At 38.0% G+C, this 22,541-nt stretch overlaps 1 protein-coding gene across 2 annotated transcripts in view; it reads left to right on the top strand.

Moving 5' to 3' along the window:
* fmn1 (formin 1) overlaps window positions 1-22,541 on the top strand; it is a 411,005-nt gene that overhangs the window by 229,357 nt on the left and 159,107 nt on the right. For both annotated transcript variants that reach the window (XM_072266825.1, XM_072266835.1), the window contains 2 exons: window positions 4,419-4,506; window positions 9,844-9,905. In XM_072266825.1, coding sequence (XP_072122926.1) covers window positions 4,419-4,506; window positions 9,844-9,905 — 150 coding nt within the window. The remainder of the gene's footprint in view (window positions 1-4,418; window positions 4,507-9,843; window positions 9,906-22,541) is intronic.

The raw sequence follows: 22,541 nt of genomic DNA on the forward strand, positions 1-22,541 counted from the left end.
TTTGCAGCTCCTGCGTTCTCTGCTTCTCCATAATCATAGGTTCCCCAGAGAGAACATAAAATTCAAAACCAAGTTGAATATTCAAAAATGAAGTGTAATAATGGCATAAGAAAATAAAAGCAGAATCCGTAGACATTATCTCCACTTCTGTGCCAGTTTGCCCTGGCCCTCAACTTTTTGATCTTTCAAATATCTTTCTACTTCTTCTTTAAACTACCATCACCGAGATTCGGCAGCCTTATTCAGAAGTTCTTGTGCATCTCAATTTTAAAATGACCACCTCTATTTTTGTAAATCAGAAAGCTTACTTGCAGTCCTAGTTGTAACCTCTCAATCTCCAGTGAAATTTTCTTTTATCATGATGTTTTCATCACTGTCTTAACTTTCTTACTGGTTGTCAAATTGTCATTAATTGCAGGACAATTGTTCATTTTTGGCTTTCTTGACTTAGTTGGTATTTTCCTGATCAGAGGACTTTGATGAATTCAAAGATCTATCTTTGACAACTACGCCAATTGCAAACTGTTCCTCGATATTTAAGGAATTAATTGGATAATTTATTCCTAAAATAACCTAGATATCATTTTACATGAATGAGTAGAGAATAAGTTGTAAAACAAGTTGTTTTTGACTTGCATTCTATTGAAGTCAAATTAGGGAATTTGCTTTGCCCTTGGTGCTTGTGGTATGCACTTTCTGATAACTATTTATTTGAGTTTATTTGATAATTGTAAGGAAGTTCACTTGGAATGAAGTTTTTCTTATTCAAAGTTTAACCTCCACATTGTGTACTCACAAACTGAGAAAATCTGATCAACAAACCAAGTAGAAAATCTGAGAAAATCTGTTCAACAAGCCATATTTACTCAGTTTATAAATCAACACTGTTGAAGCCTTCGGTGTCAGAAGAACTCCAAAACAATTTTATGTTTGTAGTTTGGATCCTTTCGGCTAAAATGTGCGATTTTCAACTCTTCACTATTTTATTTAAAAAGGAGGTAATATGGACTAATTATCAACACTGCAAAATTTTGCTGACCTCAGTAATACAATAATAAATATGCTAGACACATGTTGAGAACTATCACATTGTATACTTTGTGTAAGTATTTTGTATTTTTACGATTTTTTTATACAATACAACAACAACAAATGAAATAACAGCAGGCTTGAATTGCAAGTTTACAGGGAGCAAGTCGGGGGAGAGGACTAAGTTGGACTTCCCTTTCAAGGATAGAAAATAAAATTATGAGCAGTTGCTGTAAACTTGAAATATAAAGAAAAATATTGGAAATGCACAGCAGATTAGACAACAATTATTGAGAGAGAAGTACAGCCAGTGTTACAGATCAATCTTTTTTCTTAGAAAGTTTATCTGATAAAAGATCTTCAACCTAAAGCATTATATCTGTTTTTCACTCCATAAGTACTGTCTAACTTGCTGGATATTTCCAGAAATTCTATTTTTATCCAAGCTGTATCAAGACTTAATAAGCAGGACCGACAGAATCACCTTACCCTATTCTAGTACCATTCCCTAAATTCCTATGATACAATATGATCAAATTCCTAATAGCCACATAATATATATCCCATTATGTCATCTAAGTTATTGCTGCACATGGGATTTATTAATATTTCTAACAGAAAATCTCTCACCTGCAGTCTTATCTCGCAATTGTTTAAAAAGGTGAAGTATTCTTTTGAAGCAGGGAAAGAATGCCAGACCTGGAAAGTCCAAAATTAGCTGCAACTGCATTCTTATTGTCCTATAGACCCAGAGGTGAAAATAAATTAAATGTTCTTACTAGTACGGTTGTTATCACTAGTGTTACTGATTTAACTCATTTGTATTGATTGTACCAGCCACTTTCTTAGCAGTATGCCTGATCAAACTGTCCTGGTTTACTTCTACTTCCCTTTGCAGCTTAAAAACAATTATAGTTACCCAGCTTTACCCAGTCAAAAAGTTCAAAGTAAATTTATTATCAAAGTACATATATGTTACCATATACAACCCTGAGATTTATTTTGTTTAAGGTATGACAGTAGGTCATAGTGTACTTCAGATCTAGAAATACAGCATTGCCTTGGGGACCACTTTGAAATAGCTTATATGTACATTGATCACATTTTCCTTTCAGTATCGCCAGTATGTGAGATTTGTCATCAATTTTAGACGTTGTGTCTTCTAATTTTAAAGTTGTGACAGATACCTGATTCCCATGAAAGTGGTCTATAGCTAAGCAAGTTCAACCCAACATGAAGTAACTTGCATGAAGAGCATTTTTGAGATGTGTTTGAATCCACAGTCTCCCACTCTTGATTCCCTCTACATGCCTCCTACGGACAGCATAATGGTGCTACTGGTGTAGCAATCTCAGTAGAACTTGGGGGTTCTCTACGGGAATGTGGGGAGAATAAAATGGAATCAAAGTAAGTGGTCACTTCATTGTGCCATTGGGCCTGTTTCCATGCTTCATTGTAGATAGTACTCCCGTCCCTCATTTTTATTCCCTCAAGTGAGTGAGGCACAGAAGTGATCACATCTTGTGTACAACTGGTCTTGTCATCCATTGCCAGTTTATCATTGACCATCTCTGCCAAATCACCCAATTTTTCAAGGTAATCTTGGATATATAGGTCATCTTTTTTATACAACTATTTACCTCCTTAAACTGTTCTTCCCTATCTCTTCCCTGTTACTGCCAGTAGCTGGATCCTTTTGTGTACAGAATAATGAAGGCTGCCTTCATTTTGGCTCCCTTGCCCATTCCTTCGTGCTAGAATTATTGACTGAACTAGCCTGCAGTTTACTTCTTAGCTTGCCAAGCTCACTCTGCCTATAAACCATGCCACCCCTCTGCAGTCCATATCTATCCTATTCTTGACCACAGAACAACTTCCCTTGACTCATGCTTACAATGGCAATAATTTCCTGTGCATAGGACACCATCCTTCATCAATTACCAATGCCCAAATAAAGCTTTTTCTTGACTTTGTTGTCCTTGACATTTACTGCCTGTTTCATTCTCACTTTCAGTTTACAATTCTGTTGCAACAGCAGTAAAAGTAGATCCAAGATTTAATGCAGGTTTCCTCTGTCATGCTGATCGCCAACAAATTCATGGATTGCATAAAATTTCCCATCTGACTAGCCTAGACTTTCCAGTTGTAACAACAATGAAACTGCAAGTATTTGTTCTCATTGAGACATGGAATTTTCTGTAATTTTGGGATATCTGCACTGTTCAATATGGAAAATGTGAAATTACAGTCAGCTGTCTCTATAGCTTGTATTGTTTAGCAACAGTATTCACTGGTAGCATGGAAAATGTATGAAATGATAATTATCAATGAACTATTCTTACTGTAAAATAACTTGAAATGGTATATGTTGCTGTATGAGACCTCAGTAAGTCATCTTTAGCCCTTAATTGCTATCTGACAAGCTTCCAAACCCCATAAAAAAATCTAATTTTGTGCACATGAATTGTACTTTCTGTATAGTTCCACATCAGGCATTCTGCAAACCACACGTTACCTGCTGGAATTTTATTTTTAAATCTTTCCATTCTGCAGTTCTTTCACCTCTTATGAAAACATCCTTAAAAATATGATACTCTTTTTGTATTGTCCACCTATATTAATCTTCCAATTTCTATCTCAGCATCCATACGGTTTTAATACAGTGATTTGTTTTAAACAGAAGATGATAAGGAAATGGAACAGATTTGACAGCTGTGCATATAGAATTCACTCCATGTATGATGTGTATGAATTTCACTAAAAAGTTGACCATAATAAAAATGTAATAATAGAACATGGATTTGTCATTGTTTCTTTGATGAGATTTAATTCTGGTTCACGGACACTATTGATGCCTCCTTTGTGTTAACCATTTAATTTCAGGCCTGATCCAACTTTAAATATAGTTCTAGAAATACAATGATTTAGATGCGTTTTAAAATACTAATTTCCATTGGGATTACAGTTTATTTTATTCCTCATTCTAAAGACATTTGATGTATTTCTAGCATTTTCACTGTTGTACTTAATGAATCATCCTAGCTGATTAGATTATCTCTATTAATTTTTTTATTGAACTGTATGCTGTATATTGATATAATTTCAAGTATCAGATCACTAATTTGTTTCACTCTGTATAAACGTGATAATGCATGAGAACCATCAGTAAACCAACCACAAACTCTGAAGGTTGCTGTTTACTTACACCCTTTAAGGAAAGAATATCTCTTTAGACTGGTCTCCATTACCACATAGAAGGTAATTCTTAATGCAGTTGTTGCAACTGAAAATGTGTAACAAGTGATTGTCTTATCACCTTTACTCACCTCCCTCCGTTTAATTTCTTCTGTGCCAAAAACTATATTTATGAAATTTTATTTTATTTATAGATTGTAAAGTTACTGGATGGCAAACGCTCTCAAACAGTTGGAATTCTTATATCAAGTCTACATCTAGAAATGAAGGACATACATCAAGGTATGTTTTGTATGTTCAAACAAGATAGACAAATTAACATAGTTTTTTACTTACTTGTAGAATATAGATCATTACAGCACAGTTCAGGCCCTTCAGCCCATGAAGTTGTACTGACCCTTAACCTACTCCAAGATCAATCAAACCCTTCACTCTCACATAGCTCTCCATTTTTATTTCATCCACATGCCTAAGAGTCTCTTAAATGACCCTAGTGTACAAACTGTACCTCAGTCACCACCCCAACCACGTATTCCATGCACTTATCACTCTCTGTGTAAAAACCTACCTCTGATATTCACCCTATACTTTCCTTCAGTCACCTTAAAAGTATGTCCTCTCGTATTAGCCGTTACCATTCTGGGAAAATAAGTTGCTGGCTACCCACACTGTGCTTATTTCTTACCATCTTATACACCTCTCTCAAGTATCCTCATATCTTCCTTTGTTTCAAAGAGAAAAACCCTAGCTCACTCAACATTTCATCATAAGACTTGTGCTCTAATTCAGAAAGCGTTCTGGTGAATTTCCTTTGCATTCTTTCTAATGCTTCCACGTACTTCTTATAATGGGGGGCCATAACCACACCAAGTGTGACCTAACCAGAGTTTTATAGACCTGCAACATTACCTCGTGGCTCTTGAACTCTATCCCTCTGACTAATAAAGGCCAACACACCATTTGGTGCCTTAACCACCCTATCTACTTGCGTTGCAACTTTGAGGGTTCTCTGGACTTGGACCCCAAGATCCCTCTGTTCCTCCACACTACTAAGAATCCTCTCATTAACTTTGTACTCTGTCATCAAGTTTGACCTTCCAAGTATATCACTTCACACTTTTTCAGATTGAACCCTATCAGCCACTTCTCAGATCAGATCTACAGCCTGTTAGTATTCCATTGTAACATACGATAACCTTCTACACTATCCATGACACCACCAACCTTCGTGTCACCTGAATACTTACTAACCTTCCTTCCACTTCCTTATTTTAAATCACTTATAAAAATCATAAAGAGCAGAGATACCAGCGGAATGCCATTGGCCACCAACCTCAAGGCAAAATACACTCCATCTACTACTACCCTCTGCCTTTTGTGGGCAAGCCAATTTTGAATCCCTGGATCCCATACCTCCTGACTTTCTGACGGAGCCTACTATGGGGAAGCTCGTCAAGTGCCTTACTAAAATCCATATACGCCAGTTCCAAGCTCTACCTCCATCAATTTATTCTGTCACTTTCTCAAAAAAAGTCAGTCAGGTTTTTAAGGTACGATCTTCCCTCATAAAGTCATACTGACTATCTCTAATCAGGCTATTCTTTTCCAAATGCTTGTAAGTCCTGTCCAATAAAATCCTCCTTGCCCATCATTGTCATAAAACTCACTGGTCTATAATTCCCAGGATTATCCCTATTACCTTTCTTAAACAAAGGAATAACATTTGCCAACCTCTAATCTTCTGATACTACTCATGTGGCCAGTGAAGACATAGAGATCATCGCCAATAGCACAGCAATCTCCTTGCTTGCTTCTTGTAGTAACCTGGCGTATAACCTATCTGATCCCAGGGTCTTATTTTTTTTAAAGATTCAGCCCTCCCTCTTTCTTAAATTCTATATTTTCCAGCATATTAGCCTGTTCTATGCTGACATGTTCACATTCATCAAGTCCCTCTCACTGGTGAATACTGAAGCAAAATATTTATTAAGGACCTCTCCTACCTCCCCTGATTCCAGGTACATGTTTCTGCTTTTATCCTTGATCATTCCTGCCTTCACTCTGGTCATCCTCATAGGAAAGTTTATATCATTTGGCATTTTATGGCATTTTATATCATTTTAGACAAGTGAATGATGTATTTATGATGTTTGTGTTCCTGCTTTCACAAAGAATTATGCAACAATCATGCCAGTTTTTCTGCCTTCCAAAATGGGATTTTCCTCGTCAAAATCCAGTGGTGAATCTTAAATTGGAGAAGTCTAAAATCCAAATCCTATATACTTAACCCCAATTTTCATTTTATTTGTGTCTACCCTATTGTTGTGTTCAGTTTTGGAATTTAAAGTAAGCAGATGCTCATCAGCAATTTTTGTTTGGACCTGTTCAGCTGCAGAAAATATTACATTACTTTATTCAGAGCTTGATACATGATTTACCCAGTCCAGAAAGTGATTAGTCATTTTAACAATGTTTGCCACCGCGACAATAAATGAATAAAATTAAACTTTTGGAAATTACTGATTTGCATTGCATTATTGTATCCATTAATGTGTCTGACATTATAATTCATTGCTGAGGAATTAAACTATAATCTGAGATTCCTTATTACAGAAACCTGTTCATAGCATGTAACATATTTCTGTGTGTGTTCTCTTTTAATGATAGTATTAATATATATGAAATCGTTAATATTTCTTATTCAAAATGCTCTCGACTCAAATATACAAGCAGAAGGATGATATGCATTAATATGTTTTGAAAATGAAGGTATAAAAGGCATCAATCATTCTGTGCATCCTCTCCAGGCTGGCTGAGCAAAAGCCATTCAGGTTCGTCCTGTTTCCCAGCTTTTGGTCTGTAACAAATTAAATCTCCCTCCTTTCCATTTTTCCAAAGAAAATAATTGGTGCTCAGCTATTTTCTAAACATAACTAGAATTTTGTAATGCTGACAGCATCATTTTTAAAACTCCCTTGCATCCTCTCTTCTGTTCTCACAATTTTCTGTGGGGTGATGACCAAAACTGTACATATTATTCCAGTTGCAGCCCAGTTTCTTGCTTGTACATTTCTAATATAATCATTATTTTTCTATTATGCCTCTGTAAAGTCCAGTATACTGTCTGTCTCTGATGTTCTATATGTCTGTCCATTATTTCAAGGATCCATTCCAAGATCCTGGAAGTATCCTAGTATTTCTTGGGAATCCCTTGACTTGTTTACCTCTCACCCCCACCCACAAGTACATTTGAACTTCTCCAAAAAGAATTCCAATTCACACTCTGTAACCACCTGACCTCTATATTTATGTCCTCCTATAGCCTGTAGGAGGACATAAGTCAAGCACATTGGCAATCTTAGCATCATTTGCAGACTTTTTAATTAAAGTTAAAATCATCGATACAGTCCACAAAAAATATTAAACCCATTTTTAAGTGCTGTGGAATCCCACAGCCCTAAAAGTTCCATTAACCATTAGTATTTGTTTTCTCCCAATGAATTAACAGAAATCAAAATATTCTCCTTTTTGTTAAGCTATTCAAAAGACTAGATAATTGTGACTGAGAAAAGCAAAATATTAAAAATACTTTTTAAAAAATCAAGCCAAATACCCTGTTTGGTATGAGTGGAAAGAAGACCTTATTTCTACTGTGTAATTGATCACACCAAGATAGGTGAATGCTCTTTCTTTCCTAACTCTATATTGCCTATTGAAACAAGCTGCTCTAACTTCTGTGTCAACTTAGCCCATGTTGCCAAATGCTCTTGATAGAGGATTGTTTTGTGCTCAGCAGAAACACAAGACATGTTTATTATGCTTGGAGCAGCTGTGGTGATTGCACACTTGGTAGAATCTAAATAAGTTAATTTTGAAAATGTCCTTGTGCTAGTTTGCATTTCAGGTCTCAAACCATTGTGTTAGATTAGATTTGCTAACCTAAAGCTGAGCAAATCTAGAGGTTTAGAAACTATTTCTTCATTCTGAATAACTTGTAACATGTGTTCTTTTGAATCTGTCTCAAAGATCAAGGGATTTTGTCTTATGAACCTAGGCCAGAACTGGTGCCAGAACAATTTTGCTCATGAATTTTTGGGGCATAAGGGCTCTGCTAGTCTCTCAACTGCATGTCAATCCTATCACAATTCTCTGCTTCATAAATCACACAGTTATTGTGGTATGACAGAAAGGCAGTCAGACCAGAGGCATCCTCCAGGGAGTGCTCTGTGGATAGCTGACATGTCTGTTAAAGACTGGCACAACAGATAGGTCACAAAGTTAAGCCGAGAGGGATTTTTATCACTGTGCTCGTATTCCTCTGGTGAACTGCCTTGGTGACAGTCTCTGCTAAACTTTACAAATAAAATCTAATTTTGCTTTCCTCTTTTTCCACAAGAAGCATAATCCTTCAGGAAACTTTCCAGCTAGACTAATGTAAGCTACATTTGACTGGTACCAGAAAGTCTGAGATGAGTGATGTTTGTGCAGTTAAAATTATTTTTCGAGGTCTTTAAATCAGTATAGAATGACCTGACAAAGGAGAGAAAATCAGATTTTCCTTGCTAAATACTGGAAGGAATAATAAACAAAAGAAGTGCTGCTTTTCTGTGGCTACCTGTGGAAAACATCCTTAATGAAGTTTCCATGAGAATCTATGTTGAATACAACAGAATGACATATGAGCTTTTATGGATGTGCTAGGCTAAATGTCATTCAAAAATAATTAAGTTTGTCTTCAGGTTCAGGATAGCATAAGCTCACACAATTGGTAAATTAATACAACCAAACCAAGAACATGTGGATTCCAAATACTCCATTCATTTTATGTGTCACAGTACATGAATTTAGTTTGAAAGTGTTTTAATGTGTGTGCCTGCTAGTTTGTTAAGTGCACAATGCTGATCTGTTTTTTGTCCTCAGTGACGGTTATTATAACCAAATGGGTACAATGCTACACTAATGATCTTTCTGTATATAAATTCTTGCTTTTGTGAGCGGACACCATAGTGCCACAGGAAAATGTTGCCTTAATTTACCTCAAAATAGATTTCAAAAGCCAGGCTTGGCTGAGTAACAGTTTTTCTAGTTACAAGAATCCAATAAAATTACCAGCATGTGTCTGCTTCCTTTCTGTTTATCTCAAAGTTTCAATAAAGTGGAAAATTTGAGCAGACAATATGTGTTTAGATCTCTAATAAGAATTTGTGATCCTTTAGAAAGCCATCAGGCTGCATTATAATTGAACAGCATTTTGGGGAAGCAACATATTAATTTATCTTGTAAAACATATAGCATTTTCAGTGCCAGGGATAGGTTTTAAAGTTAGTTTCCGTGACTTGGGAGATTAGTCCAATACAATATACAATGACAGTTAAGTGAAATGCGTTATTTTAACCGTATTTCAGCTCTAATATATCAGAAACAGTCTTTTAAAATGTTGGTGCCTTCTGTGAACTATACCCTGTGACATTAAAATAGTGAAATGTTCATTTTCTTGTTTATAAGAGATGTACTGTATGTAGGATTCTATTCAAGATGCAGTACTAGTGCAATGTGACAGTATGTTCAGCATTGCCAATAAATTTGATTTAATGCGCTATATGTAACATGTAATTTCAGCTATTTTAAATCTGGACAACTCAGTAGTGGATTTGGAGACCCTTCAGGCCTTGTACGACAATGTAAGTACTGATGCCATTAAAATAATCAATACATTATAGTCTTTGAAAATGTAATGCAGTAAATAGTTGAATCTACTTGGTATATTAGTATTAGTTTTGGCTTGATGTTGAATACAGTATAATTTTCAATTGGATTTCCATCAGTAAAAGCAAGGCAATGGCAATTCTACTTGCTGTTAAATGCATGTTATCGGTAAACTTCAGAATTTTAGTTAAAAAAAAGTCAGTGCATCTTGTTTTTGGAGCCAAATTTTCATCATTGTGTTATTGGCAATAAAATGGAAATTTCGCTTTTCAAGTTCAGTGAAATGAGGTGTTTTGACATTTCTGGTGTGTTTAATTTACACTTATAATGACTTTGCTCAGTGGTTGCTCTATTGACCAGAAGGTATTGTGACATTCAGTCACCAATTTGATTATGTTAGTCATGGTATTCTGCTTAATTGTCATTCTATTTAATAGAATTGGCTGCAAAAAAAGACTGTCAACTTGCATGCCAACCTTGTGTATAATCTGAAGTATTACTCTGCCACATACAAGAATAATATGCCTTTGCTGTTATGCAATATCTGCACAACTAATGTCTGTAACATACAATAACCTATATAAAGATGAGCTGAAGCTCAATATGTAGACTCCTTTGGCATAATGGATATCTGAGGCAAAAGGGGTGCCTTTGGAAGCATCAGTTAACATGGATGGAATTGAGATGGCTATAGCCCCTTGGAAGTTTTATGAACATGGAGTGCATTACTTGTGGATATTCATCAGGAAGACTACTTAATGATAGGTGCAAGAAACATCGAAAATCAAAACACAATGAAATATTCCTTAATAGTTGTAACACTCGCTTTGCCTAGTGGCATGATCTCGGGGGTGGCACCCCCTACCCGGCCAAACTTTAACATTCTTGTTTGAGTGGATGTTGCGTGTTGTGTCCCCTGTGTAACCTCAGTACCCCGAAATAACATTCAGTCCACAATGTGCAGTCAAATGATTAAGATTTTATATTTAAGTATGGGGTTAGTAGAGAAACAAAAGAAAAGGAAAACAAATAAAAAGGGACAATAATCTCATAAACGTGTCCAGTGCCCAAACGTTGGGGCTCACTGATTCCCTTTCGCTGATCCTCCTTCACTCGTTGTCGACCCCTGGGCTCCCACTCCAAGCCCAGGCCCAGCGGGTCCGGCAACCGTCTCCCCAAGCCACCTCTTCTCTCTTCATCCTCTTCGTGCCTTCTCCCCCAAGCGCGCAAACTAACAGCTTTCACACAGACAGAAAGAATAACATCTATCCCAATTGGTTAGCAAATGAATACAAGTCCCGTTATCACTAGTTATAACCCAAACATGCTGCTATAGAGAACCATTGCCTCAGCAGTTAACAGTACAGAGAAGCCATTTTATTGACCTTAGCAGTAACATAAAAGAAAAAACCTTACACTGTATATATTTTCCTTTGGATCTGCAGTTATTTCTCCCATTCCCTTACGATAACTATCTTCTTAGACTTTCATGCATCCCGGGATCTCACACCTCCTGTCTTTTTCACTTGGACCATTAACATTTTCAAACTGTTCATGAGGACATGAACATGTAAAGTTTATTGCAACTGCCTATAATGCATTACCCATTCTATTTTTCTTCATTCCATTCTTCACCCAAGTTGTCTAAAAGAACACATTGATCTCTGATCCTAATGCTTCTTGTGAGGCAGGCTGTGATCTGGGAAGTCTCTAGCTGAGTTAAACTGCACAGAACTTGAATGCCTATGCTGGCCACCTTCTTGCGGAAGTCTTCTACTTGATTAGTTTTACCTTGCCTTCCTTCTTGGAAGGGATAATCTTTTGCCTGGGATATGTTTCGGAAACTGAAACCTTAAGCTGATTGATTCCCATCAAACTCTTCTGTTCATTGTACAGCAGGATAGAAGATGTAATAGCTTCTGGTGGTTTCTAAAAGCATTACAAGACAGCTGAAAATACCCAGAGTCTGCAGAGAGGATTCTTGATAAACTTTCCTGTTTTAAATTAGGCAATCTGCATTTCTATGGAGAAAGAGGAATCCAATCATCCTGGATCACTCCTGAAGTAAAGGATTTTCCAGAACAGCATTGCATACCTCCAGTGCTTTAAAATTGTAAATAATGTTGCTGATAATAGGTGCTGCAATTTCACAGAGACTTGCCTCAGGTGTGTGATGTTTCAAAAACTACTTCTCTTCAGATGAGTCTTGCTAAAGTCTAAATCACATAAACTCCAAAGGTTTTCCTAAGGCCTTCAAGGACATATATTCACCCATCACACTCCACCCCATGTGCCCTGTCTTTTTTTCTCCTTATTGAATGCTACATCTTAACTTAAATTTCCATTTCCACAAACTTAAGTACCTGCGAATGCAAGAAAAGTATTGAGGTAAATTGAGGAAAGCACCGCGTTAGTGGATTTTACCAGCAACTCTTGTGACTTGGTCATATATCCTTATTCTCATTATCAACATTTGCCAAAATGAAATGTCTTCATACTTTTACCCATCATCAGTATTATTGTCATGATATCTTCATCTACCAATTTGGTTTAAACTTCCTTTATTTTTTCCAGGATCTGAACATCACTAGTAAGGCCAGCACATTGCCCATAGCTAATTGCCCTTGGAAAGTTTAGTGGTGAGGCACTCTTTTTAAACTATCTCAATTCTGTCATGAAGGCGCTCCCACAATGCTTTTGGGAAGGGATATCCAGAATGTAATCCATAACAAGGAAGAACTGCAAATATATTTCGAAAATTTGTTTCTAATTTCAGAGACCTACATTGAAATACTGCAGTTAGTAATTTAAAATCAATGACTGGTCTTAATAAAGACATTGCATAAACTCCAGATTGCTGTAAAAACCTATTACTATTATTCAGGGGATGAGATCTGTCATCTAGTGTAATCAATCCTTGGTCCCAAACATTGATTAATCCCCATGTGATTAATTCCTAAATATCCTCAGAAAAAGCTTAACAAGCCATTCAGTATAAGGTAAAGAGATAAACAATAAATGTCAGCCTTTCCAAAAAATAAAATCTTGAAAAGTGAATTAAACAAAATTTAGGATGATGCAAAACAAGCAAGAAAACTTGCAAGTAATGGGATTCTGTTGTACCTACTTCTCTTGCCATATTGGTGAAAGAAGCTTTGCTGGAATAGCCAAAATGAGAAATTGCAATTCATAGAGTGTGCATAAATATTTAGCATGATTAATGGAGGATAAGAGTGTTGTATTGTGCAGAATGAGGCCAAGCTTCTTGAGAACAGTACAGGTTTGAGCAATCGTCCATGTTATGAATAGATACCAGTGTGCTAAACATATTGGAACACCCTAACGTTTTTCTTTCCCTCTCCCCCCTCACCCCCTCTTCCCCCACCTCTCTCTCTCCCCTCCCCTCTCTCTCCCCTCCCTCTCTCTCTCCCCTTCCCTCTCTCTCCCCTTCTCTCTCTCCCCTCCCTTCTCTCTCTCTCCCCCTCTCCCTCTCTCCCCCTCTCCCCCTCTCCCCCTCTCCCTCTCTCGCCCTCTCCCTCTCCCTCTCTCCCCCTCTCCCTCTCTCCCCCTCTCCCTCTCTCCCCCTCTCCCTCTCTCCCCTCCCTCTCTCCCCTCCCTCTCTCCCCTCCCTCTCTCCCCTCCCTCTCTCCCCTCCCCCCCTCCCCTCTCTCTCTCCCCCTCTCCTCCCCCCCCTCCTCCCCCCTCCTCTCCTCCCCTCTCTTGGTGTATATATATGAATGTATCTCTCTCTCTCTGACTCCCTCTCTCCTTCTTTCCCTCCCTCTCCCCCTCCCCCTCCGAAAGATGATTGAGAAGCTTTCAAAATACAACTAAAAAAATTATAAGAAAGGAAAAGTTGAAATATGAGGGCAAATTAGCCAATAATATAAAGCAGGATACCAAAAGTTTTTTCTGTTATATAAAGAGTAAAATGGAGGAGAGAGTTGATATAAGACCACTGTAAAATCATGCTGGTTAGGTAGTAATGGAGGCAAAGAAATTGCTGATAAGCAATGGGTACATTGCATCAGTCTTCACTGTGGAAGACATTAGCAGTATGCTAGAGGTTTGCAAGTGTCAGGGAGCAGCAGGGACTGCCATTGCTATTACAAAGGAAAAAGTGTGAGGCAAAGTCAAAGGTCTTAAGGTGGATAAGTCACCTGGACCAGATGGACTACATCCCAGTGTCCTGAGAGAGGTTGCTGAAGAGATAACGGATCCATTGATCATGATCTTTCAAGAATCACTTGATTCTGGCATGGTGGCAGAGGACTGGAAAATTGTAAATGTCACTCCACTCTTTAAGAAGGAAGGAAGGCAAAGGAAAGGAAAATTACAGGCCGGTTAGCCTAACGAGAAAGTGTTGGAGTCTACTATGAAGGATGAGGTTTCGAGGTACTTGGAGACTAATATTAAATAAATAAAAGGCAGCATGGTTTCTGTGAAGTGAAATCTTGCTGACAAATCTTTTTGAGTCCTTCAAGGAAGTAACAAGCAGGGTGGACAAAGGAGAGGCAGTAGATGTCATTTACTTGGATTTTTAGAAGGCATTTGATAAGGTGCCACACATGAGGCTTCTTAAAAAGATAAAATCCTATGACGTTACAGGAAGGATACTGGCATGCATAGAGGAATGGCTGACAGGAGGAGGCAGTGAGTACGAATAAAAGGAGCTTTTTCTGGCTGGCTGCCAGTGGCTACTGGTGTTCCTCGGGGGTCAGTGTTAGGAACGCTACTTTTCACTTTATTTGTCAGTGATTTGGATAATGGAATTGATAGCCTTGTGGCAAAGTTTGCGGATGATACAACAATAGGTGGAGGGATAGGTAGTGCTGAAGAAGCAATGCAATTGCAGCAGGACTTAGACAAATTGGAAGAATGGGCAAAAAAGTGGCAGGTGAAATACAGCGTTAGGAAATGTATGATAATGCATTTTTGGTAAAAGGAACAATAGTGTGGACTATTATCTAAATGGGGTGAAGGTTCAAACATCAGAGGTGCAGAGGGACTTAGGAGTCCTCGTGCAAGACTCCCAAAAGTTAATTTGCAGGTTGAGTCTGTGGTAAAAAAAAAGGCAAATGCAATGTTGGCATTTATTTCAAGGAGAATAGAATATAAAAGCAAAGGGATAATGCTGAGCCTTTATAAGACACTAGTCAGGCCACCCTTGGAGTATTGTCAACAGTTTTGGGTCCCATTTGTCAGAAAAGATGTGTTGTCATTGGAGAGAGTCCAGAGGAGGTTCACGAGGCTGATTCCAGGAATGAATGGGTTAACATATGAGGAGCGTTTTGCAGCTTTGGGCCTGTACTCACTGGAATTTAGAAGAATGCTGGGGGATCTCATTGAAACCTGCCAAATGTTGAAAGGACCAGATAGGGTAGATGTGTAAAGGATGTTTCCTGTGGTGTGGGTATTCAGAACTAGAGGGTACAACCTCAAAATTGAGGGGCAACCTTTTAGAAAGGAGGTAAGGAGGATTTTTTTTTTGCCAGAGAGTAGTGAGTCTGTGGAATGCTGTGCCAGAAACTGCAGTGGAGGCAAGTCTGTGTGTGTATTTAAGGCAGAAGTTAATTGTTTCCTGATCGGTCAGGGTTTCGAAGAATATGGCAAGAAGGCAAGTGTATGGGGTTGAGTGGGATCCAGGATTAGCCACGATGGAATGGCGGAGCAGACGTGATGGGCTGAATGGCCTAATTCTGCTCCTATGTCTTATGTTCTTATTAATTCATCGGCTGAGGTGGGGTAAGATATGGTAATAAGTAGATTTTCTTGCCCATATTGATCTAATACTTTGAGAGTTCATGGTTTCTGGAGCCAGTGTCAAGATTTCCTTGCACTTGTCATAGCAGTATGGACATAAGTAGGAACACAAGTAGGCCTTCTGCCCCTTAAGCCTGTTCTGCCATTCATCAGCACCATCATTGTAGCCCTGATTCCATTAACATCCAGAAATCTGTTGATCTCTTTTCTGAACAAATAATGCCGTAATTTATCCAGAAAATGTGATTTTAACAAAGGCTAGCATGCTGCAAGGTGTGGGTGTTTTTGTGAGTAGGACTAGATCAGACTGTTAATTAACTTTGAAACAAATCTCTGATTTTAGACACTTGTGATATGGGCTTTACAGGGTCAAAACTGGACAGCTTATTGTCCCCAAGATAGTCTGTCCAGTTTTATTCTTTCTTTCTTTGAGCTCTCTGGTTAAGGATACACGCAAGTGGTTTGCTAGTGCATTAAAAGTCAAGCACATGATGTGTGTCTGGAGTCACATATAGGCCAGAACTCGTTTAGGATATTTGTGAGCCAGATGGCTAGCCATTGCTGATTTTGAGAAATATATCACTTAATCTCAGCCTTTATAGATCCACTAACTTTCTGTAGCTGGTTCTATATGGCTCCCAACCTGTTCTGGACCCTCCCTCAAGTCTGGAATGTCACTTGTGACCTGCTATGTTTGTATAATTGTCCACAAACTTATCCTATAACAACTGGGTTTTTGCTATCCTTTATGTGTGTTATTCATATGTTGGTATCTATGATGCAAACAAAAAAGGTGGCCAGTGGCCAGTCTGCCGCTCTTTCTGCCATGTCAGGTCATTAAACTTTTTCTGGCAATGGTCTGCACTAATACAAAAAAAAATCAGCACAGCACTATTTCCATGCATGAGCTTCTTTTCCAAGCTATCTGCTCCTTTCATCCAAATTTTGGATTAAAATTTTGGGATTTCTGTCTCCTTCCTGTCCTCAGCTTTAGTTTTTTGGCTGCTTCTGCATGTCTTTCCACTGGAAGATATTCTTCAGAAGTGACACAAAATCTGCCATGAATCATCTATTATGATATGTCTTAATTAGCTTGTGCTTGGAAAATATCTGCAACTGACGCTGACAAGCACCAGGCTGCTGCCGAAATCTTTGGCTTTCCTAGGCTTTTTGTAAGCTCTATATCTGCGTTCAATACTCAAAGATCTCAGTCTTCTGTCAAAGTCATCATATATACTTAATGGCCACTTTATTAGATACCTCAAGAACCTAATAACGTGGCCACTGAGTGTATGTTCATGGTCATCTGCTGCTGTAGCCCATCTACCTCAAGGCTTGACATGTTCTGCATTCAGAGATATTCACTACTGTTATAAAGTGTAGATATTTCAGTTACTGTTACCTTCCTGTCAGCTTGAACCAGTCTGGCCATTTTCCTCTGACCTCTCCCATTAACAAGGCATTTTTGCTGCAGAGCTGCCACTCACTGGATGTTTTTTCGTTTTTCACACCATTCTTTCTGAACTCTAGAGACTGTTGTGCATGAAAATCCCAGGAGATCAGCAGTTTCTGAGATCCTCAAGTGACCCCGTATGGCACCAACAATCATTCCACAGTCAAAGTCACTTAGATCACATTTCTTACCCATTTGGATATTTAGTTTGACTAACAACTGAACCACTTGACCATGTCTGCATGTTTTTATACATTGAGTTGCTGCCACATGATTGGCTGATTAAATATTTGCATTTACAAGCAGGTATCCAAGTGTACCTGATAAAGTGGCACCCAAGTAGGTCAAACTCCAAGACCTTTATTGTTCTAAGCTGATGAAGAGTAAGATACCGAATTCAGCAGCAATCCAACTTACTTGTTAGCGGCAGCTGAACAATTACATATACTTCCAGTTACTTGTTGCTTTTGGATGAAAACCAAAGTATTGGTTATATATGAATACAATAAAGTATACTGTGTATTCTGGTTCATGGGGCCATTGGTTAATTAGGGCAGCTGCTTATTTGGGCCAACTCTTAAAAAACCAAAACTCCTCTCGAAAATAGCCAGATTCATTTTGTTTATTTGGGACACTATGCCACTTAATTGCCAAACAGTTTCTAACTAGCATTATATGCACGCACTCATGAGGCTATTAGACAGCTCACCGTGCTTAGAGTGAACAGTTTTAAAATAGCATCAATTGTATATGCTTGTGTTCAAAAAGCAGGGATTTTGATCACTGATAATTGATGGGAAATAAGCAGTCAGACAATTCAGAACTGTTCTTCAAGTTGGAAACTATGAACAACCTGAAGGGATCGATAATTCACTTTGAATCTTACAATGAAAATGAAGATATGGAAAATGCAATTGTCAATAGCGTTGTGTGCTCTACACAGGATGTCTGCACTGATTTTGTTCAATTACAGTCAATCAAAAGAACATGGCAGTGTACGCTGAATTCCTCTGCTGAAAACCATTAGGAAGTAATACACAGGTTTATAGTACTTAGTAGATTTGATAGTGTTCTAATTTGTTCGGTATTTTATTTAAATACTTAATTTGTTACTCGGTTAAATAGTAGTTTGTCTTTTTTATTCCTTTTTAACTACTTCCATCAACCTTTGGCTAATTGGGGCAGTTGCTTAATTGGGCCAAAATGTACGGGTCCCAATGTGTCCCAATTCACTGGAATCCACTGTATGTAGACAATTTCTTACGATATTTAAAGGTATGAAACTGCTGAACAAGCTGCCATTATAACAGCCACAACTTCAAAATAAGAATATAAATTAAATATAAGAGATATATAAAAATAGCATCTGAAAAGTCCTGAAGTACAAAGTTTTGTCCAAGGGAAGGCAAGTATTAGCCCCACTGTATATGGTAACTACTTACAAGATAAATTAGGTTTTTTAATTTTTCAGATGAGTCTTTCTAATTTGCCTTATTGAGAGTTAATTATTGGGCAGGATATGGAAGATCCTCTTGACTTTACTCTGAGTAATCTTTTAAGTGTACGTCAGTTTAACATATCTTGAAAAATTGTACCTCAAACAATAAAACAAAATGCTAGAAATACTGAGCATTTGTGAAGTTACAGATTTAATGCATCAAGGTTGATAACCTATCATCAAAAGCTGATTATGTGCACTATAAGTTCTGTTTTCCAGTGAAAAATTGTTCATAATTCTAAAGAAATCTAGCTTTTATTGAACAGATTAGATGCAATCTTTTATTGCGTGCTCTTCATCCTTATACTTCAGTGTCATTGATTTAATTTCCATTGCCAAAGCTCCTAGGAAGTTTGACACATTAAGTTATTTTCAGCATTCATTTTGTACTTTTATCCATTTTTGTGCTTGTAAGTTGATCAAAAATTATACAAATAATTCAGACAAGCATTTAAGTATGCTTTCCTTGTATGGCGCCTGTAAAAAGTGTTTAAGACTATCAGAAGCACTTTAAGATGGATATTTTTAAAATATAATAATAGCAGTAAATGCTGCAAAACTGGGCTGATGTCTTCCTTTACATTCTCATCCCAGTTTCTATTCCATGACTTTCCCTTGTAGAAAATTTAATTTCCCCTTGAGATGCAGATGTTGCATCCTGCTCTGTGGTCCTGCTACATTACTGACAAAGCATTCTGGAACAGTTGAACCCCAGTTATACAGTAAGCATACAGACATGACAGCAGCTATATTTCACTAGGAATTTGATGAGACTTGGTACGTCACCAAGACTCTCTCAAATTTCTACAGATGTACCGTGGACAGCATTCTAACTCATCACCATCTGGACCACTGCACAGGAATGGAAAAATCTGCAGAGAGTTGCAAACTCATGGGCACTAGCCTCTCCAGCATCGAGGACATCTTCAAAAGATGACGCCTCAAAAGGCAGCATCCATCATTAAGGAATCCCATCACCCAGAACATGCTGCCTTCTCACTGCTACCATCTCGGACGTGGTATAGGAGCTTGAAGGCACACACTCCAAGTTCTAGGAGCAGCGTCTTCTCTCTGCCATCAGATTTCTGAATGTGCATTATCTCACTTTATTTTCTTGCTCTCTTTTTGCACTACTTATACATAACGAATGTACTGATTTTTTAAATTGTGATTTTTAGGTTTATTATTGTTATGTATCGGAATTACTGGTGCCACAAACAACAAATTTTATGACATATGCCGCAGTATTAATTCTGATTCTGATCCAGAGGTATGGACTGGGTTATGGAAGGGGTCCAAAGCTCTATCCAGCGTTTCCCTGTCAAGAAGATTATATTGAGAAAAAATTGAAATTTTATTGCAATATTTGTTTATTTTTAGTTTTTCCCAACAAAAGATATAGTATGAAATTCAAATAGACTGCTGGAAGTCTGAAGTGAAAACAGAAAGTTCTCAAAACAGCAAGTCCAGCAGTACTTGTGGAAAAAGAAACAGTTAACATTTCAGAAATATTAAGTCTGTTTCTCTCTGCAACAGATACAGTCTGACATTGCTGAGTGCTTCTTATATTTTCTGTTTCTATTATGATTTCATTGACAGGTTACTCCTGTGAGTAGAACACACAAAATGCTGGAGGGACTCTGCAGGACGGTCCTGATGAAGGATCTTGCCCTCAGAACATTGACTGCTTATTCAATTCCATAGCTGTTGCCTGACCTGCTGTGTTCCTCCAGTATTTTGTGTATGTTGCTCTAGATTTCCAGAATCTACAGAATCCCTTGTGTTTACTCTTGTGAGTAATCTGTTTCAACAACATTGTATCTATCAATAGGGCAATTCTAATTTTTTAATGGACATAGGGGCTTCTTGAGACCACACGTGGAAGTACTGTATGCAGCCTTGGTTTCTATATCTAGGACAGTATATGTTTATCTTTGAGACTCTGTAACATAGATTCTTTAGATTGAAGGATGTAAGCATTGTTCATTGCAGAAAGATTAAGGTTTGTCTATTTTCACTACTGTTTCAGAGAATGACAGCTAATCTCATTGAGATATAAGAACCTGAAAAGAACTGACAGAGTAATTATTGAGGTTGTTTCCATAGGCCAGACAGTGACGTTGTTTGATTGACTTGTTATGTGTGTAATGTACTTGAGAGTAGAGAAATAGGCAAAAAAAACAGAAAATAATTATAGGGTAATTGAGAGTATAATACATTAACACTTGCAGGTTAATTAATAACAGCAGTTTAGGAGACAGTGGGTTGAGTTGTGCTAATGATGACTACAGCTTTGGACTAACAGGAATTCAGTTGGTACCACAAAAGTGTGAAACTTGCACAGACTGCTGAAACTCAGGGACTGATCGTGTGCACTTGTCACTCTGCTCCATGGTGGACACCACTTTGATTACGTGACCAAGAGCACTGTCCTGATGGAACTCCACAGCATGATGCTGGTGAATTGGCCTCTGTATGGGATCCAAAACTTGCATATTTCATTTCGAGAATTATCTTTTAGAAAGCATTTTACTTTATTCTAATGTTAATTTATTTAATTAAGACTATTTACCTTAATGTCAAAGACGTTTAAGCACAAAAATATAATCCCACAAGATTAAACTGAAAACAAAGTTCATTCCCAGCTTTGACTCCTATCAAAGGCTGCCAGCATACTGGGGCAGAGTCACTACCTCTAGGACATCACTGCACCAAACTACGGTGCTACGGTAGCATGGCGGTCAGCATGATGCTATTATAGCTCAGGACATCAGAATTCAAAATTCAATCCTGGCATCCTCTGTAAGGAGTCTCTGTACATCCTCCCCTGCTAGTGCGTGGGTTTTCTCCCACAGTCCAAAGACGTAATTGTTTATTGTAAATTGTCTCATGATTAGGTTAGGGTTAAATCGGGGTTGTCGGGGATTGCTGGAAGGGCCTATTCTGTGCTGTATCTCTCAAAGAGATAAACTGAATATTTAAAAAAGTAAAGAGCTAGTAATATTCTAGGTACAGAGACAGGCAGATGAATGCAATAACATGAACCTGAATAGTGGGCTGGATCCAGCACAGTTGGGCCCATTGTCTCAGAATTGAGATACAGCACAGTTGGCCCTTCCAGTCCTTTGAGCCATACCAGCCAGCAACCCCCGATTTAACCCTGGCCTAATCACGGGACAATTTACAATGACCAATTAACCTACCAACCATTATATCTTTGGACTGTGGGAGGAAACCCATGCTGTCACAGGAGGAGCATGCAGATTCCTTGCAGGCAGCAGTGGGAGTTGAACCCAGGTCACTGGTACTGTAAAGCAATGTGCTACCACTCTGCTACCGTGCATATCGTGAGTGAAAGGACTCAGCCATTTAACACTGATGACAAGAAAGTTAGTTGCTCAGTTAGTAAGCCTTTGTAACTTTTATTTTAGGTCGGGTTGCATTCCAAACTGAAAACAGTAGGTTTTTGGATAACAGGGAATCAAGAAGTACTATAATTGGTTGTGAAAAGATGACTTGAGGTATTGGTTTGGCTGTTAGGTCAAAGCTAGCTTGAGAAGTAGGTGGGTTATTCTGGATTCCTTGTTCCTCCATTCCTTATGTTCTTACTGCAGAGATTGCTTTGACCCATTGCATTTCAGGATTGCTATCCTGGACATTCCTTATATTCGCACAGGTCACCAAATTTCTGTGAGAACTTTGTGATTGCAAAAAACAGCTAAGTGGCAATTGTGTCAGAGATTTAATTATTCTGGATCATGAACCAACCCACATACAGTTTTAAATGGAGGAAAAGTGAGGAACAGGAAACCAATGTTTATGTGGCAAATGGTTCTTTATTTAAATGATATCATGAAACTACCAGCTATTGTACAAAGCAAAGGTCACTGGGTTATC

Source organism: Mobula birostris, chromosome 1 (assembly GCF_030028105.1).
Source record: "Mobula birostris isolate sMobBir1 chromosome 1, sMobBir1.hap1, whole genome shotgun sequence".
Classification (NCBI taxonomy): Eukaryota; Metazoa; Chordata; class Chondrichthyes; order Myliobatiformes; family Myliobatidae; genus Mobula; species Mobula birostris.